At 45.6% G+C, this 20195-nt stretch overlaps 1 protein-coding gene across 2 annotated transcripts in view; it reads left to right on the top strand.

Moving 5' to 3' along the window:
- LOC110498063 (EARP-interacting protein homolog) overlaps positions 1-20195 on the top strand; it is a 50595-nt gene that overhangs the window by 11188 nt on the left and 19212 nt on the right. For both annotated transcript variants that reach the window (XM_021574629.3, XM_090211457.1), the window contains 2 exons: positions 11984-12083; positions 14656-14792. In XM_021574629.3, the coding sequence (XP_021430304.1) occupies positions 11984-12083; positions 14656-14792 (237 nt within the window). The remainder of the gene's footprint in view (positions 1-11983; positions 12084-14655; positions 14793-20195) is intronic.

A 20195-nucleotide genomic window follows, 5' to 3' on the forward strand; every position in this document is an offset into this window, starting at 1 on the left:
TGCACAGGACATTACCTTCATCACATATGTTGAAAGTCTTGAAAATGTGATTTTATTTAGATAGTGCTTCCTTTAAATAACTTGAACATTTGATTTGAATTGTTGTGTGTTCATATGCTTCTCAGAACCTTCAAACTAAGAACCTTCAAACTCAATAAGAAAACAATTTGACGTTTCCTCAATTTCAAAATCACATTTCATAATAAAACATTTAACACGTGATGAAGAGAAGTGCACAGCATATAAAGAGGATGAAGTTATGGTGAATAACACCGTTACCCAGAGAAATAGGTTAGACTTCTTATGGCTGTAGGGGCAGTATTGAGTAGCTTGGATGAAAGGTGCCCAGAGTAAACGGCCTGCTCCTCAGTCCCAGTTGCTAATATATGCATATTATTATTACTATTGGATAGAAAACACTCTGACGTTTCTAAAACTGTTTGAATGATGTCTGTGAGTATAACAGAACTCATATGGCAGGCAAAACCTGAGAAGAAATCCAAACAGGAAGTGGGAAATCTGAGGTTGGTCGATTTTCAACCCAGCCCCTATTGAATACACAGTGGGATATTGGTTAGGTTGCACTTCCTAAGGCTTCCACTAGATGTCAACCGTCTTTAGAAACTTGAATGAGGCTTCTACTGTGATGTGGAGCCGGATGGGAGCTGTTTGAGTCAGTGGTCTGGCAGAGAGCCAGGTCCTGGTCAAACGCATTTCACATGATGGCGACCTGCGTTCCATGGCTTTTCTACAGACATAGGAATTCTCCAGTTGGAACGTTATTGAAGATTTATGTTAACAACATTTTTGAAGTTTTCGTTCGGCTGGACCTGCACGAGCGTTTGGATTTGTGTACTAAACACGCTAACAAAAGTAGCTACTTGGACATAAGTAATGGATATTATCGAACAAAACAAACATTTATTGTGGAACTAGGATGCCTGGGAGTTCATTCTGATGAAGATCATCAAAGGTAAGGGAATATTTATAATGATATTTCTGATTTCTGTTGAACATGGCGGATAATTTATTTTTTTCTGAGCGCCGTCTCATGATTTGCTTTTCTGACACAGCGGTTGCATTAAGGAGAGGTATATCTATATTTTCATGTCTAACAATTGTATTTATCGACATTTATAATGAGTATTTCTGTAAAATTATGTGGCTCTCTGCAATATCACCAGATGTTTTTGGAACTAGTGAACGTAACGCGTCAATGTATACTGAGATTAACTTTATCAAACAAAACATACATGTATTGTGTAACATGAAGTCCTATAAGTGTCATCTGATGAAGATCATCAAAGGTTAATGATTAATTCTATCTCTATTTGGGCTATTTGTGACTCCTCTTTGGCTGGAAAAATGGCTGAATTTTTCTGTGAGTTGGTGGTGACCTAACATAATGTGGTGTTTTCGCTGTAAAGCCTATTTGAAATCGGACACTGTGGTGGGATTAACAACAAGATTACTTTTAAAACGGTATAAGATACATGTATGTTTGAGGAATTTTAATTATGAGATTTATGAATTTGGCGCCCTACACTTTCACTGGCTGTTGTCATATCAATAATAATAATAATAATATATATTTTTTTTAAACACAACATACCATTGGAACACAGGAGTGATGGTTGCTGATAATGGGCCTGTGTATGCCTATGTAGATATTCCATAAAACCATCTGCCGTTTCTAACTACAATAGTCATTTACAACATTAACAATGTCTACACTGTATTTCTGATTCATTTTGTTATTTAATGGACAAAAAATGTGCTTTTCTTTCAAAAACAAGGACAATTTTTAAGTGATCCCAAACTTTTGAACTGTGGCGTACATACACTACCCGTCAAAAGATTTAGAACACCTACTCATTGAAGGGTTTTTCTTTATTTTGACTATTTTCTACATTGTAGAATAATAGTGAATATATCAAAACTATGAAATAACACATATGGAATCATTTAGTAACCAAAAAAGTGTTAAACAAATCAAAATAGATTTGTTATTTTTCAAATAGCCACCCTTTGCCTTGATGACAACTTTGCACACTCTTGGCATTCTCTCAACCAGCTTTATGAGGTAGTCACGGATAACACGATCCATCATACATATTTGGTGTGTCATCATTGTGGTCTCTGACGTGTGAAACAAACTTCAACTTGCGCCTTTTTTCAATGCTGAATTAGAATGTTATTGAGAAAATAGAGGATTGTCAAATTCTTTGGCGCAAACGTCCTCTCTGAATTTAAAACTAATCCTCAAAGTAATAATCTAGTTTTTCAAAATGATCTGTAATCTAATTCCAATATTGCTGGTATTACAGTTAACGTTTTTTGTAATCTCTTACATGTAATCCGTTACTCCCCAACCCTGCCTACAATACAATCATCAAATGAGAATTGCCATTCAATATGGAAAGAAACATAATGGGGATGTATTCCAGTCTGCTTTCTTAAGCTTTCATTTGCATGCTGAGAGTGTTGTGGTAAAATTTGGTCAAGCTTTTACTGTATATAACATTTGATAAATGTTCTTGTACTGTTCTGAGGACCTCCAAAGACGAGGTAAAATGTATATTGTGTGAACATCAATGGAATATTATGTTAAACCTAAAACAAATATGCTCTGAACTTCAGTCTTACAACATAAAGGAAATGTCCTGTGCAGCCTAACCTAAACCTTGTATGAATGTCATCACAATTGAGCGTGTTTTGGGAACATATCTCTTGTCACGTCCCCACAATGTTACCACAACCTAATGAAACGTTCTGGAAACCTTTAAAGGACAGACAAAATGTACTCCGGGAACATTCTTGTAACATCAGGTCAAGGTTTTTTGCACCCTAAAAGAAACATTGTAGAATCATTCCACACAAATGGACAGTTTTTATGTTTTGGTAACATATTTTTTGGGATGTCCCCACAATGTTCACACAACTTAATGAAACAATCCGGGAACCTTTTAAAGAACAGATTAAATGTTTTATAGTTAGTATACGTTCTTGCAACATCAGGCAAATGTTTTATGCAAACATTCTATAATCATCTCCACGAATGGAGTGTTCTTTCACAGAACCTATTTTGGATGGCTGGGAAAACATTACTGTTACATTGTGTTATTACATTACCTGGAAACCTAAAGAGAACCTAAAGAGGACTCCTAATGTTAGATACAACTCTAGCTAGATCATAATGGGAATCTTAGCTAATATTCTGGGAATGTTCCCCGTTAGCTTGGCATGCTGTGCTGTGCTGTGCAAAGTATTGACTGACCTACATATCCCAGGGCTCAGCCACTGCTCACACCTTTTCTTATAGCTGCATACACTACATTCACCATCATTTAATGTACAGGAAAATAAAATCAATGCTCAGCCCATTTTTTTACTTCGGCAGCTGCCTCATCCCTTTGGAAAAAATGATGCATTTTAGCATTTCAAATGACATGTTTCCATTTTGAGTCTTCCCTGAGCAGTATTTTCTCATTTTAGAGAGGTGTGTGTGTGTGTGTGTGTGTGTGTGTGTGTGTGTGAAAGCCTTCTGTTGATGAAGATCCAAGGGTGGGTGAGGTGTGACTCTGAGGAGGAGATTGATTCTGGTGTCAGACATCCTCAGAGCTGCAACATTCTGAATGGCATGTTTCTTTATCTGTTTCTATATCTGTGTATGTGTTCTGTTTGCTATGTGAGCCTTGTATCCTTTGCTTTGTTGTATTGGCTCTGAGAAATGGATGGCTTTGGTTTGGTACCCACCTCGTCCATCTCTTTCAGGCTGCAGCCCCCGCTCCCTCTGACTACACTGGCAGGAGTACAGCAATCAGTGTGTGTGTGTGTGTGTGTGTGTGTGTGTGTGTGTGTGTGTGTGTGTGTCTGTGTGTCTGTGTGTCTGTGTGTCTGTGTGTCTGTGTGTCTGTGTGTCTGTGTGTCTGTGTGTCTGTGTGTCTGTGTGTCTGTCTGTCTGTCTGTCTGTCTGTCTGTCTGTCTGTCTGCGTGTGAAGCCTTGTTTGAGCGAGAGTATGTCTGTCTGTACGTCCTTTATGCCTGTCCCACCATCCTCCACCACATTTCTTATATTCAGCCACCATATCCCTCCTTAGTCTGGGTGGACAAACATTTTGGCTAGTGTCATGTTGTGAAGCGTGCCTGGATTGAAGAAACAAACAAAGCTTTAAAATATATATATATATATATATATATATATATATATATATATATATATATATATATATATATATATATATATATATATATATATATATATATATATATATATATATATATATATATATATATATATATATATATATATATATATATATATATATATATATATATATATATATATTTCTCTCCCCTGCTTTGGGGAGCCAAGCACCTCATTTCGACTTGGAGCAGCACCAGGCTCAGGAATCGATTCCCATGGAGCAATTAGGACCAATCAGGGCCTGGGTGAGCACCTTGAGGAATCATGAAGCTCAACAGACACACGGTTTTATTGTCTACACTGTGGGGTGACAGGAGGGGGGGTAAAGTTTGTTTTGTTGTATGTCTACGTGGGCTGGGGTGTGTGTATGTCTGAGTGTGGAGCCTATTTGGACAGGGGTGTGTGTGTCTATGAGTGTGGAGCCTATGTGGACGGTGTGTATGCCTGTGTGTTGTTGGCGGGGGGGTGGGGGGGATTTATCACAGAGTGTGATTTGCACTCCAAGGGACTGTTAGCAATCAATGTTAGCCCAATGGGAGCCCAGACAGCCAGATAGTCATGCAGGCCAGTCAATACTGTCAGTAATGTGAGCGGCCATGGCGACCCGTCTTCAATTGTACACTAACACGGCATGGCTGATTTTTAATCCTGCCCCCCCCCCCCCCCCTCACACACACACACATTTTACGTTGTTCCCTCTCATCCCCTTTTTCTTAGTTCCTTTCTCTCTCTCTCTCTCTCTCTCTCTCTCTCTCTGCCTTACCTTGGACTTAGCTCTATGCTACTGATCCCTCACTGTAACTCTGTAGCCAAGCCAAACTGATTTCTCTGTGTGTCTCTATTCCCCAAAGCAGACCAGTCTAATACCATGAGCAGTGTGTGCATCTATTGCTATCGAATTAAACTCATCTGAATGCAAAGCAGACAAGGAAACAATCTCATGAGAAGGAAGAAGGCAGGCATCTTGTCCTATACTGTCTGAGCTATAAACTCCCTTCCCCAGCAGTCCTCCATGTATTTACATATTCCCTCCCTACCAGGATGCCATGCCGCTCTAGTTCAAATGCACATAGCTTATATTCTTTAATAAGAGACCCTCACTGGCGTCATAAAGGACCTCTCTGTCTCGCTCTCTCTCTAAAAATTCAATGTATATTGAAGGGGCTTTTTTGACATGGGAAACATATGTTTACATCGCCAAAGCAAGTGAAATGGATAATAAACAATACAGAATGAACAGTAAACATTACACTCACAAAAGTTCCAAAATAATAAAGACATAATACGGTCATACATTTGGCAGGAGGTTAGGAAGTGCAGCTCAGTTTCAACCTCATTTTGTGGGCAGTGTGCACAGAGTCTGTACATAGTCAAAGGTTTCCTTTGTGGGTCAGTCACAGTGGTCAGGTTTTCTGCCACTGTGTGCTGTCTGTTTAGTGCCAAAAATCATTCTAGTTTGCTCTGTTTTTTTTGTAAAATCTTTCCAATGTGTCAAGGAATTATCTTTTTGTTTTCTCATGAATTGTTTGGGTCTAATTTTGTTGCTGTCCTGGGGCTCTGTGGGGTCCGTTTGTGAACAGAGCCCCAGGACCAGCTTGCTTAGGTTCATTTCTCTGTAGGTGATGGCTGTGTTATGGAAGGTTGGGAATCGCTTGCTTTTAGGTGGTTGTTGAATTTAACGGCTCTTTTCTGGATTTTGATCATTAGCAGGTATCAGCATAATTCAGCTCTGCATGTAATTTTTGGTGTTTTACGTTGTACACAGAGGATATTTTTTGCAGAATTCTGCATGCATTCTCAATTTGGTGTTTGTCCCATTTTGTGAATTCTTGGTTGGTGAGCAGACCCCAGACCTCACAACCATAAAGGCCAATGGGTTCTATAACTGATTCTAGTGTTTTAGCTAGATCCTAATTGTTATGTCAAAATGTATGTTCCTTTTGATGGCATAGAAGGCCCTTCTTGCCTTGTCTCTCAGATCGTTCACAGCTTTGTGGAAGTTACCTGTGGTGCTGATGTTTAGCCCGAGTTATGTATAGTTTTTTGTGTGCTCTAGGGCAACAGTGTCTAGATGGAATGTGTATTTGTGGTCCTGGCAACTGGACCTTTTTTGGAACAAGATCTAGGTGCTGCTGTAGGCTGTCCTTGGTTGGGGACAGAAGCACCAGATCATCAGGAAACGGTATACATTTTACTTCAGATTCTACCAGGCTGGGTGTTGCAGACTGTTCTAGTGCCCTCGCCAATTCGTTGGTATATATGTTGAAGAGGTTGGGGCTTAAGCTGCATCCCTGTCTCACCCTCTGGCCCTGTGGAAAGAAATGTGTGTTTTTTTTGCCAGTTTTAACTACACACTTGTTGTTTGTGTACATGGATTTTATAATGTCGTATGTTTGTCCCCCAACACCACTTTCCATCAATTTGTAAAGCAGACCCTCATGCCAAATTGAGTTGAAAGATTTTTTTAAATCAACAAAGCATGAGAAGACTTTGCCTTTGTTTTGGTTTGTTTGGTTGTCAATTAGGGTGTACAGGGTGAATACATGGTCTGTCGTATGCAAATTTGGTAAAAACCCAATTTGACATTTGCTGAGGAAATGTACGAGTCTGCTGTTAATGATAATGCAGAGGATTTTCCCAAGGTTGCTGTTGACGCATATGCCCTGCTAGTTATTGAGGTCAAATTTGTCTCCACTTTTGTGGATTGGATCAGTCCTTGGTTCCAAATATTTTGGAAGATGCGAGAGCTGAGGATGATGTTAAAGAGTTTAAGTGTAGCCAATTGTTACATCTGGTAAGACAAGGGGTGGGGGTGTGTGTCTTTTTGTCAATAACAGCTGGTGTGCAATGTCCAATATAAAAGAAGTCTTGAGGTATTGCTTGCCTGAGGTAGAGTACCTTATGATAAGCTGTAGACCACACTATCTACCAAGAGAGTTGTCATCTGTATTATTTGTAGCCGTCTATTTACCACCACAGACCGATGCTGGCACTAATGCCGCACTCAACCAACTCTATAAGACCATAAGCAAAGAAGAAAATGCTCACCCAGAAGCAGTGCTCCTACTGCCAGGGACTTTAATACAGGCAAACTTAAATACATTTTTTTTACCAGCATGTCATATGTGCAACCAGTGGGATAAAAAACTCTAGACCACCTTTGCTACACACACAGAGATGCATACAAAGCTCTCCCCTGCCACAAGTCCCTCCTGCAGCAAAGCACTCCCACAACATGATGCTGCCACCACCGTGCTTCACGGTTGGGATGGTGTTCTTCGGCTTGCAAGCCTCCCCCTTTTTCCTCCAAACATAATGATGGTCATTATGGCCAAACAGTTCTATTTTTGTTTCATCAGACCAGAGGACATTTCTCCAAAAACTATGATCTTTGTCCCCATGTGCAGTTGCAAACCGTAGTCTGGCTTTTTTATGGCGGTTTTGGAGCAGTGGCTTCTTCCTTGCTGATCGGCCTTTCAGGCTATGTCGATATAGGACTCGTTTTACTGTGGATATCGATACTTTTGTACCTGTTTCCTCCAGAATCTTCACAAGGTCCTTTGCTGTTGTTCTGGGATTGATTTACACTTTTTGCACCAAAGTATGTTCATCTCTAGGAGACAGAACGCGTCTCCTTCCTGAGCGGTGTGACGGCTGCGTGGTCCCATAATGTTTATCAGATGAACGTGGTACCTTCAGGCGTTTGGAAATTGCTCCCAAGGATGAACCAGACTTGTGGAGGTCTACAATTTTAGATAGGGATTGAAATACATCCAAAGGTACACCTCCAATTGACTCAAATAATGTCAATTAGCCTATCAGACGCTTCTAAAGCCTTTACATCATTTTCTGGAATTTTCCAAGCTGTTTAAAGGCACAATCAACCTAGTGTATGTAAACTTCTGACCCACTGGAATTGTGATACAGTCAATTATAAGTGAAATAATCTGTAGTCTGTAAACAATTTTTGGAAAAATGACTTGTCTTGCACAAAGTAGATGTTCTAACCTACTTGCCACAACTATAATTTGTTAACAAGAAATTTGTGGAGTGTTTGAAAAATGAGTTTTAATGCCTCCAACCTAAGTGTATGTCAACTTCTGACTTCAACTGTACATATCCCAACCAGAAGCCATGGATTACAGGCAACATCCGCATCGAGCTAAAGGCTAGAGCTGCCGCATTCAAGGAGCGGGACACTAATCTGGATGCCTATAAGAAATCCCAATATGCCCTCAGACGAACCATCAAGCAAGCAAAGCGTCAACACAGATTAAGATTAAATCATACTACACTGGCTCTGACGCTCGTCGGATGTGGCAGGGCTTGAAAACTATTACAGACTACAAAGGGCAACCCAGACGTGAGCTGCTCGGTGACGCGAGCCTACTAGACGAGTTAAATGCCTTTTATGCTTATTTATGCAAGCAACACAGAAGCATGTACAAGCTGTTCTGGATGACTGTGTGATAACGCTCTCGCTATCCGATGTGAGCAAGACCTTTAAACAGGTCAACATTCACAAAGCCGCGTGGTCAGATGGATTACCAGGATGTGTACTCAATGCATGCGCAGACCAACTGTCAAGTGTCTTCACTGACATTTTCAACTTCTCCCTGACTGAGTCTGTAGTACCGACATGTTTCAAGCAGACCACTATAGTCCCTGTGCCCAAGAAAGCGAAGGTAACCTCCCTAAATGATTACCACCCGGTGGCACTCACGTTGGTAGCCATGAAGTGCGTTGAAAGGCTGGCCATGGCTCACATTATCAGCATCCTCCCAGATACCCTCGACCCACTCCAATTCGCATATCGCCCGAATAGATCCACAGATGACACAATCTTAATCACTCTCCACACGGCCCTTTCCCACCTGGACAAAATGAACACTTAAGTGAGAATGCTATTCATTGACTACAGCTCAGTGTTCAACACCATAGTGCCCATGAAGCTCATCATTAAGCTGAGGACCCTGGGACTAAACACCACCCTCTGCAACTGGATCCTGGACTTCCTTACGGGCTGCCACCAGGTGGTAAGGATAGGCAACAACACATCTACCACTCTGATCCTCAACACTGGGGCCCCTCAGGGGTGTGTACTTAGTCCCCTCCTGTACTCCCTGTTCACCCACAACTGCGTGGCCAAGCACGACTCCCAACACCATCATTAAGTTTGCTGACGACAGAACAGGCATGATCACGACAACGATGAGACAGGGAACTGGCAGTGTTGTGCCAGGACAACAACCTCTCCCTCAATGTGAGCAAGACAAAGGAGCTGATTGTGGACTACAGGAATAGGTGGGCCGACTCGGCCCCCATTAACATCAACGGGGCTGTTGGAGCGGGTCGAGAGTTTCAAGGTCCTCGGTGTCCACATCACCAATGACCTATCGTGGTCCAAACACACCAAGACAGGCGTGAAGAGGGCACGACAAAACATTTTCCCCCTCAAGAGACTGAAAAGATTTGGCATGGTTCCCCAGATTCTCAAAAAGTTGAACAGCTGCACCATCGAGAACATCCTGACCGGTTGCATCACTGCTTGGTATGACAACTCCTCTGCATCTGACCGTAGGAAGCTAGAGAGGGTAGTGCATACGGCCCAGTACATCACTGGGGCCAAGCTTCCTGCAATCCAGGACCTATATAATAAGCTGTGTCAAAGGAAAGCCCATAAAATTGTCACCCAAGTCATAGACTGTTTTCTTTGCTACCGCTCGGCAAGCGATGCCGGACTGCCAAGTCTAGGTCCAAGAGACTTCTTAACAGCTTCTACCCCCAAGCCATAAGACTCCTGAACATCTAGTCAAATTACCTGTTTCCTGTACCCCCACACACACTGACTCGGTACCGGTACCTCCTGTATATAGCCTGTATATAGCCTCTTTATTGTGTTACTTTTTATTATTTTTTACTTTTGTTTATTTGGTAAAAAAAAAAAAAATTTAACTGCATTTTTGGTTAAGGGCTTGTAAGTAAGCCTTTCACAGTAAGGTCTACACTTGACAAATATTTTGACAACTAAAGTTTGATTTGATAAATTTGTGGTCTGTTTATTTATTTATTTATATATATATATATTTTTAAAAAAAATAAATAATTCCCCAATTTCATGGTATCCAATTTGTAATTAGTGTCTTGCCTCATCGCTGCAACTCCCGTATGGACTCAGGAGAGTGGTAGGTCGAGAGCCGTGCGTCCTCCGAAACACGACCCAACGAAGCCACACTGCTTCTTGACACAATGCCCACTTAACCCGGAAGCCAGCCACACCAATGTGTCGGAGGAAACATCGTTCACCTAGTGACCGTGTCGACGTGCATGCGCTCGGCCCGCCACAGGAATTGGTACTGCGCGATGGGACAAGAAAAACCCAGCCGGCCAAACCCTCCCCTAACCCGGAAGACGCTGGGCCAATTGTGCGCCACCCCATGGGTCTCCTGGTCACAGCCGGATGCGACAGAGCCTGGAGCCTTTGAACCAGGATCTCTAGTGGCACAGCTAGCAACTGCGATGCAGTGCCTTAGACCACTGTGCCACTCTAGAGGCCTGTATATTTTATAATTGTTGTATTTTGTCCTGTAATTCATTCTATGTAATTGGAGAATACAGTGGGTTCTGGGTCTTTAATAGTTGATTCTAAGATGTATATTTGATCATGTAAATGTTTTTTCTGTTTGTTCTTTGTTATAGAGCCAAAAGGGTTGGAGAAGTGGTATATCCATACATCTCTGTTTTGGATAGATAACTCTTCATGTTGTTGATGTTTGTTTATAGTTTTCCAATTACCCCAGAAGTGGTTAGATTCTATGAATTCTTCAATTACATTTAGCTGATTTCTGATGTACCCTTTCTTCTTTTTCTCTCTCTCTCCTTTCTTTCTCTTATGATTTAAGCTAATTGATATAATTGGGGGGGCTGCTTTCATAAATCTGTGTGTGGTGATTAAATTGACTTCAGATTGGAGCTGTTTTTATAGAATAAATGAATGAGAGAGAAGGAGAGGGACAGAAAGCTCCTTGGCTGGTGTGTGTGCCTGCCTGCCTGCCTGTCTGTCTGCCTGTCTGTCTGCCTGTCTGTCTGCCTGCCTGCCTGCCTGCCTGTCTGCGTATTTGTGTCCTAGGCCTGTGACTTCTAACACCTTGGTAGGGCAGTAAAAACTGTCCCCCTCATCCATGGATTTACAACCTCCATAAACTCTTCTACTCTTCGCTCTCTCCTTTTCCCTCTGCCCCTCTCTTCCCCCTATCCCCTCACAACAGATGGAAGCAAGTTACAGAGTTGGATGAAATCCTGAGAAAGACTAACTTTGTCCCTCCCTCTTCCGCTTCCATCCCTTTATCCCTCCCACACACACAGCACAGTGGAGGCTTTATTTGTGTTGCTCTGCCCTGATGAATGACTCAGAGGGGTTGGACCAGTCTCATTTATCACCACTAGAACTAAGGACTAATCAGTCTATAGCAGGTCTATAGCAGGTACATGAAGGGGCTCTTATCTACTGGGTGTGTGTATGTCGTATTGTGGTCATTTGACTACAAACTTGTCATATCATGGTCATAAACTTTGGTTACAGTAGTTGCAGCCCTTGCAGGCCAAGTTGTGTGTGTGTGTGAGAGAGAGAGTGCTTTTGTGCGCATCATACTATGGTTGTATATAAGTGTTTGTGTTTTCTCTCACTGAAGTGTGTGTTCATGCATGTGTGTCCTGTGAACTAACCCCCCCCCCCCCCCCCCCCTCCCTCGCTCGCTCTGTCTCTCTCTGCTGCAGTGTCCTGTGGGAGCCCATGGGAGATGGGAAGCATGTGATCTCTCTGGCTGATAACCACGCTCTGCTCTGGGACCTGACGGAGAGCTCTACCCAGGCCACGGTGAGACACGCACTCACACCGCCATACATCTGCCCATACCCTGTGCTCATTATTTGATAACCACCGTATCAGACTGGTCTTATCTTTCCCTCCCTCTCCTACAACAGAACTGTCCAGGGGTGTGCTCTGCTCCCCTCACCAAGATCACCTGATTCCTTACTGAAACACACCATGTATCTGGGCTAGCTTCAGTGGCTCCGCTAGGTGTTCTTCCTTACTGAAACACACCCTGTATTTGGGCTAGCTTCAGTGGCTCCGCTAGGTGTTCTTCCTTACTGAAACACACCCTGTATCTGGGCTAGCTGCAGTGACTCCGCTAGGTGTTCTTCCTTACTGAAACACACCATGTATTTGGGCTAGCTTCAGTGGCTCCGCTAGGTGTTCTTCCTTACTGAAACACACCCTGTATCTGGGCTAGCTTCAGTGGCTCCGCTAGGTGCTCTTCCTTACTGAAACACACCATGTATCTGGGCTAGCTTCAGTGGCTCTGCTTGGTGTTCTTCCTTACTGAAACACACCCTGTATCTGGGCTAGCTACAGTGGCTCCGCTAGGTGTTCTTCCTTACTGAAACTCACCATGTATTTGGGCAAGGGTAAACGTCTCTGCTGTTTGGGTCCCGTAGCTACCAGGATGTAGCAGCGTGAAGCGCACTCTGTTTTGACTGTGTGAGAGCAAACTCTTGCATCGCGCCCATCTCAGTGTCTGCGGTCCTGCTCGTTGCAACGCCATCTCGCTGAGTTGACCTTTTAAGTCCTTCTTGTGTAAAAATATGTACTGTTTTCCCCACTGCCCTGTCCCAACCCCCATGCATGCTAGTTTTATTTTGAACTATACCTATTAAAAGGTACATGTCCAAAGTACTATTTGTTGTCACACAGTTGGTCTACTCAGGACTAGTTGGTGGTCATACTGTTTAGTAGAAACTCTCTCCTCTGACAGTGAAGTGCCATCCCCACTACTAATGAAGTGAGGTCTCATTGCTATTTACTGTTCTGATTCTCCACTCCACTGCGTCTGTTATTAAAACATCCATAGTTCTATAGTAGACATGAAGTGTGTGTACTCACTGTACTGTGTAGGCTGGTCAGTTAATGTTCCATTAGCAGATAGCTGCCTGGATGCAGTGGGGAGGTGCTTCATGAATAATGGGCTTACGTAATTAGTAGGCCAAATTCATGTTCTCGTACAGAGATCTGCATATAGGCCAGCCAGGTTGCAGGCACAACGGGGCACAACACAGGACTTGAGGTTTCTCTCTGTGTGTGTGTGTGTGTGTCCGTCATAATGCAAACCTGTGAAGAATCACTCGTCAAGAGATTGCAGTCAGACACGCACACGCTCTCTCCTACTCTGTGTGTGCGGAGGAGTCTTAGTGGAAGGCACAGTGTCCCCCTGTGCAGTGATACTGACGTCAGACTGTGCTGCAGAGCAGCGGAGCTATCAAGTGACACAGCTTGCCCTGGACATGGCAGCCATTAAACATGAAGGGAGGGGGGAGGAGCCTGACAGCCAAGACAGATTCCTCCAGTATTGTTGAGAATGCTAATCTTCTCCACTCTATCCCTCTCAGCCACTCCCCTCTCCTCCATCCCTCCCTCCTTTCCCACTTCCCTTCCCTCTATCAGAGGCTCTCAGGCTGATGTGTTCATCACAGGCATGTCTGTCTGTCCAGCTGCACCATGGGTTTGTCTGTCTCATTGGTCCAGGGTGGATTAATTGTGCGTGTGTGTGTGCGTGTGCGGGCACGCTCAATTAGAGACACTGCTGGAATTGAGTGAGAACATCTCCTCCGGCTCACGGCACACCCACACACCTTATCCATTGCGACTGTACACACACACACGCTCCGACACAGTCGGTTCACACTCCATAAATGTGTGACTATTTGGCAGATATGAATGTTTTATCTGACGCCGCTTGCTAAAGGTAGGCGTCCTTCTGTTTTTTCTATGCTGTCTCGCTAGTGCTGCTAATATGGTTAGCTCTAACATAGCTGGGAGCTAGGCAATAATCACATTTATAAGAAGAGTTGAGTGTATGGATCTCTGTCTCTCTCTACCCCTCTCTTCACCTCTTCTCCTCTCTTTCTCACTCAATCCACCCCCGTTCCTTCCATTTTCATTCCCCTACCTTCTCTCCCTCTCCTATGTCCGCCCTCCTCTACCTTCTCTTCCCTCTATACCTGAGATAATGTGACTTTCCCTAGCCTGTGCAATAAGGGAACAATCGATGAGAGAGAGAATTGTTCAGTGACCCTGTGTTATTATTATCTACTGTAGGTAAAGATAGCAGGTTGACATGCAGAAGTATGAAATGAGTCAGTACACACTTAGAGGGTCCATCATGGTCAAACTGGTGATCCATGAGTAACAGTATATAGATATTCACAATGTAAACATGAACCCGTCATTGACTGCTGTGTGAAGGAGGGTGAGGTATTGCTAGCTATACAGTACCTTAGGGAAGGCCTGTCCATACCGATCCATCAATACATTAACTCTTACCTCTCCATACCCCATGATTGACATGTGTGTGTTCAGGTGTAGTAATCGTTAACCCTTTCCCTTCCAGATCTCTAGCAGTGCCACCTTAGAGGGTAAAGGTCAACTGAAGTTCACGGCTGGGAAGTGGAGTCCACATCACAACTGTACCCAGCTGGCCACAGCCAACGACACAGCCATCAGAGGCTGGGACCTCCGTACCATGAGGTATTGGTACATACTAACTGTATTCAGCCAACGACACAGCCATCAGAGGCTGGGACCACCGTACCATGAGGTATTGGTACATACTAACTGTATTCAGCCAACGACACAGCCATCAGAGGCTGGGACCACCGTACCATGAGGTATTGGTACATACTAACTGTATTCAGCCAACGACACAGCCATCAGAGGCTGGGACCTCCGTACCATAAGGTATTGGTACATACTAACTGTATTCAGCCAACGACACAGCCATCAGAGGCTGGGACCTCCGTACCATAAGGTATTGGTACATACTAACTGTATTCAGCCAACACCGTACCATGAGGTATTGGTACATACTAACTGTATTCAGCCATTATGTTCTGAACAACAACCTATTCATAGTCCTGTAGTACTGAACTATGTAGTAGAATAACTACACTTTTAGTCATTAGTATTAGAAAACAATGAGTTCTAGTATTAAATGTGGTCCTTATTTGGTGGTTACACTAAGGCTCAATGTGATGCTCCTACCAAACCCCACCCAAACTGGACAGACCAAAGATAAGTAACAGAATACCTCATCTGGATGAGTGGATAGGTTATCACCCCCACACCGATTCCACCTATCCACCCACTACCAACATTGACCTTAAAGCCACATTCATATCCGTACATTATCTGCTATACCCCCACTGTACACTCAGTATCATTACAGAGAGATGGTGAGAGAGGGAGGGAGGTCAAGTTGTGTGTGTGTGTGGGCTCTGCTAGAGGAATAATAATCACCTTTCTATCGATTGCTCCGGTAACACCAAAGCGCTGGAGAGAAATTGAGAGAGAGGAGGAGTGGAGAGGGAGAGCAAGAACGAGGGTGAGAGAGTATAGAGAGAGGGAGAGAAAATATTAGAAAACTGCAGGAGAGTGTGGTGTGTGTGTGTGGGAGCTGTGTGTGTGAGAGCTGTGTGTGTGAGAGCTGTGTGTGTGAGAGCTGTGTGTGTGAGAGCTGTGTGTGTGAGAGCTGTGTGTGTGTGTGAGAGAGCTGTGTGTGTGTGTGTGTGTGTGTGTGTGGTGTGTGTGTGTGTGAGAGCTGAGTGTGTGTGTGTGTATGAGAGCTGAGTGTGTGTGTGTGTGTGAGAGAGCTGTGTGTGTGAGCTGTGTGTGTGTGTGTGTGTGAGAGAGAGAGCCGAGTGTGTGTGTGAGAGAGCTGAGTGTGTGTGAGAGAGCTGAGTGTGTGTGTGAGAGAGCTGAGTGTGTGTGAGAGAGAGCTGAGTGTGTGTGTGTGTGAGAGCTGGGTGTGTGTGTGTGTGTGAGAGAGTTGGGTGTGTTTGTGTGTGAGCTGAGTATATGTGTGTGTGTGTGTGTGTGAGCTGAGTGTGTGTGTGTGAGCTGAGTGTGTGTGTGTGTGTGTGAGAGCTGGGTGTGTGTGTGAGCTGGGTGTGTGTGTGTGAGAGAGAGCTGTGTGTGTGTGTGTATGAGCTGAGTGCGTGCGTGCGTGTGTGTGTGAGCTGTGTGTGTGTGAGCTGAGTGTGTGCGTGTGGGTGAGCTGAGTGTGCGTGTGGGCGAGCTGAGTGTGCGTGTGGGCGAGCTGAGTGTGTGCGTGTGTGTGAGCTGAGTGTGTGCGTGGGAGCTGAGTGCGTGCGTGCGTGTGTGTGTGAGCTGAGTGTGTGCGTGTGTGTGAGCTGAGTGTGTGCGTGTGGGTGAGCTGAGTGTGCGTGTGGGCGAGCTGAGTGTGTGCGTGGGAGCTGGGTGCGTGCGTGTGTGAGCTGAGTGTGTGCGTGTGTATGAGAGCTGAGTGTGTGTGTGTGTGTGTGTGTGAGAGAGCTGTGTGTGTGAGCTGTGTGTGTGTGTGTGTGAGAGAGAGAGCCGAGTGTGTGTGTGAGAGAGCTGAGTGTGTGTGTGAGAGAGCTGAGTGTGTGTGTGAGAGAGCTGAGTGTGTGTGAGAGAGAGCTGAGTGTGTGTGAGAGAGAGCTGAGTGTGTGTGAGAGAGAGCTGAGTGTGTGTGTGTGAGAGCTGGGTGTGTGTGTGTGTGTGTGTGAGAGAGTTGGGTGTGTTTGTGTGTGAGCTGAGTATATGTGTGTGTGTGTGTGTGTGAGCTGAGTGTGTGTGTTTGAGCTGAGTGTGTGTGTGTGTGTGTGAGAGCTGGGTGTGTGTGTGAGCTGGGTGTGTGTGTGTGAGAGAGAGCTGTGTGTGTGTGTGTGTGAGCTGAGTGCGTGCGTGCGTGTGTGTGTGAGCTGTGTGTGTGTGAGCTGAGTGTGTGCGTGTGGGTGAGCTGAGTGTGCGTGTGGGCGAGCTGAGTGTGCGTGTGGGCGAGCTGAGTGTGTGCGTGTGTGTGAGCTGAGTGTGTGCGTGGGAGCTGAGTGCGTGCGTGCGTGTGTGTGTGAGCTGAGTGTGTGCGTGTGTGTGAGCTGAGTGTGTGCGTGTGGGTGAGCTGAGTGTGCGTGTGGGCAAGCTGAGTGTGTGCGTGGGAGCTGGGTGCGTGCGTGTGTGAGCTGAGTGTGTGCGTGTGTGTGAGCTGAGTGTGTGCGTGGGAGCTGAGTGCGTGCGTGCGTGTGTGTGTGAGCTGAGTGCGTGCCTGTGTGTGTGAGCTGGGTGCGTGCGTGTGTGCGTGTGTGCGAGCTGAGTGTGTGCGTGTGTGTGAGCTGAGTGTGTGCGTGTGTGTGAGCTGTGTGTGTGAGCGGAGTGTGTGCGTGTGTGTGTGTGAGAGCTGAGTGTGTGTGTAAGAGCTGAATGTGTGTGTGTGTGTGTGTGGGAGTTGTGTGTGTGTGTATGAGAGAGCTAAGTGTGTGTGTTTATGTGTGTGTGTGTGTGTGCGAGAGAGAGAGAGCTGAGTGTGTGTGTGAGAGAGCTGTGTGTGTATGTGTGTGTGTGTGTGAGCTGTGTGTGTGTGTGTGTGAGCTGTGTGTGTGTGTGTGTGTGTGTGAGCTGTGTGTGTGTGTATAAGAGAGCTAAGTGTGTGTGTTTATGTGTGTGTGTGTGTGCGAGAGAGAGAGAGCTGAGTGTGTGAGAGAGAGCTGAGTGTGTGTGTGTGTGTGTGTGAGCTGAGTGTGTGTGTGTGTGTGTGAGCTGTGTGTGTGTGTGTGTGTGAGCGAGAGCTGTGTGTGTGTGTGTGAGCTGTGTGTGTGTGTGAGAGCTGTGTGTGTGTGTGAGATAGCTGGGTGTGTGTGTGTGTGAGAGAGCTGTGTGTGTGTGTGTGTGTGTGTAAGAGAGCTGGGTGTGTGTGTGTGTTTGACCAACTGTGTGACAACAAATAGTACTTTGGACATGTACCTTTTAATAGGTATAGTTCAAAATAAAACTAGCTTGCATGGGGGTTGGGACAGGGCAGTGGGGAAAACAGTACATATTTTTACACAAGAAGGACTTAAAAGGTCAACTCAGCGAGATGGCGTTGCAACGAGCAGCACCGCAGACACTGAGATGGGCGCGATGCAAGAGTTTGCTCTCACACAGTCAAAACAGAGTGCGCTGAGTGTGTGCGTGTGTGTGAGCTGAGTGTGTGCGTGGGAGCTGAGTGCGTGCGTGCGTGTGTGTGTGAGCTGAGTGTGTGCGTGTGTGTGAGCTGAGTGTGTGCGTGTGGGTGAGCTGAGTGTGCGTGTGGGCGAGCTGAGTGTGTGCGTGGGAGCTGGGTGCGTGCGTGTGTGAGCTGAGTGTGTGCGTGTGTATGAGAGCTGAGTGTGTGTGTGTGTGTGTGTGTGTGTGAGAGAGCTGTGTGTGTGAGCTGTGTGTGTGTGTGTGTGAGAGAGAGAGCCGAGTGTGTGTGTGAGAGAGCCGAGTGTGTGTGTGAGAGAGCTGAGTGTGTGTGTGAGAGAGCTGAGTGTGTGTGAGAGAGAGCTGAGTGTGTGTGAGAGAGAGCTGAGTGTGTGTGAGAGAGAGCTGAGTGTGTGTGTGTGAGAGCTGGGTGTGTGTGTGTGTGTGTGTGAGAGAGTTGGGTGTGTTTGTGTGTGAGCTGAGTATATGTGTGTGTGTGTGTGTGTGAGCTGAGTGTGTGTGTTTGAGCTGAGTGTGTGTGTGTGTGTGAGAGCTGGGTGTGTGTGTGAGCTGGGTGTGTGTGTGTGAGAGAGAGCTGTGTGTGTGTGTGTGTGAGCTGAGTGCGTGCGTGCGTGTGTGTGTGAGCTGTGTGTGTGTGAGCTGAGTGTGTGCGTGTGGGTGAGCTGAGTGTGCGTGTGGGCGAGCTGAGTGTGCGTGTGGGCGAGCTGAGTGTGTGCGTGTGTGTGAGCTGAGTGTGTGCGTGGGAGCTGAGTGCGTGCGTGCGTGTGTGTGTGAGCTGAGTGTGTGCGTGTGTGTGAGCTGAGTGTGTGCGTGTGGGTGAGCTGAGTGTGCGTGTGGGCAAGCTGAGTGTGTGCGTGGGAGCTGGGTGCGTGCGTGTGTGAGCTGAGTGTGTGCGTGTGTGTGAGCTGAGTGTGTGCGTGGGAGCTGAGTGCGTGCGTGCGTGTGTGTGTGAGCTGAGTGCGTGCCTGTGTGTGTGAGCTGGGTGCGTGCGTGTGTGCGTGTGTGCGAGCTGAGTGTGTGCGTGTGTGTGAGCTGAGTGTGTGCGTGTGTGTGAGCTGTGTGTGTGAGCGGAGTGTGTGCGTGTGTGTGTGTGAGAGCTGAGTGTGTGTGTAAGAGCTGAATGTGTGTGTGTGTGTGTGTGGGAGTTGTGTGTGTGTGTATGAGAGAGCTAAGTGTGTGTGTTTATGTGTGTGTGTGTGTGTGTGCGAGAGAGAGAGAGCTGAGTGTGTGTGTGAGAGAGCTGTGTGTGTATGTGTGTGTGTGTGTGAGCTGTGTGTGTGTGTGTGTGAGCTGTGTGTGTGTGTGTGTGTGTGTGAGCTGTGTGTGTGTGTATAAGAGAGCTAAGTGTGTGTGTTTATGTGTGTGTGTGTGTGCGAGAGAGAGAGAGCTGAGTGTGTGAGAGAGAGCTGAGTGTGTGTGTGTGTGTGTGTGAGCTGAGTGTGTGTGTGTGTGTGTGAGCTGTGTGTGTGTGTGTGTGTGAGCGAGAGCTGTGTGTGTGTGTGTGAGCTGTGTGTGTGTGTGAGAGCTGTGTGTGTGTGTGAGATAGCTGGGTGTGTGTGTGTGTGAGAGAGCTGTGTGTGTGTGTGTGTGTGTGTGTGTGTTTGACCAACTGTGTGACAACAAATAGTACTTTGGACATGTACCTTTTAATAGGTATAGTTCAAAATAAAACTAGCTTGCATGGGGGTTGGGACAGGGCAGTGGGGAAAACAGTACATATTTTTACACAAGAAGGACTTAAAAGGTCAACTCAGCGAGATGGCGTTGCAACGAGCAGCACCGCAGACACTGAGATGGGCGCGATGCAAGAGTTTGCTCTCACACAGTCAAAACAGAGTGCGCTTCACGCTGCTACATCCTGGTAGCTACGGGACCCAAACAGCAGAGACGTTTACCCTTGCCCAAATACATGGTGAGTTTCAGTAAGGAAGA

Source organism: Oncorhynchus mykiss, chromosome 19 (genome assembly GCF_057628025.1).
Source record: "Oncorhynchus mykiss isolate SJ-2025 chromosome 19, ASM5762802v1, whole genome shotgun sequence".
Lineage (NCBI taxonomy): Eukaryota > Metazoa > Chordata > Actinopteri > Salmoniformes > Salmonidae > Oncorhynchus > Oncorhynchus mykiss.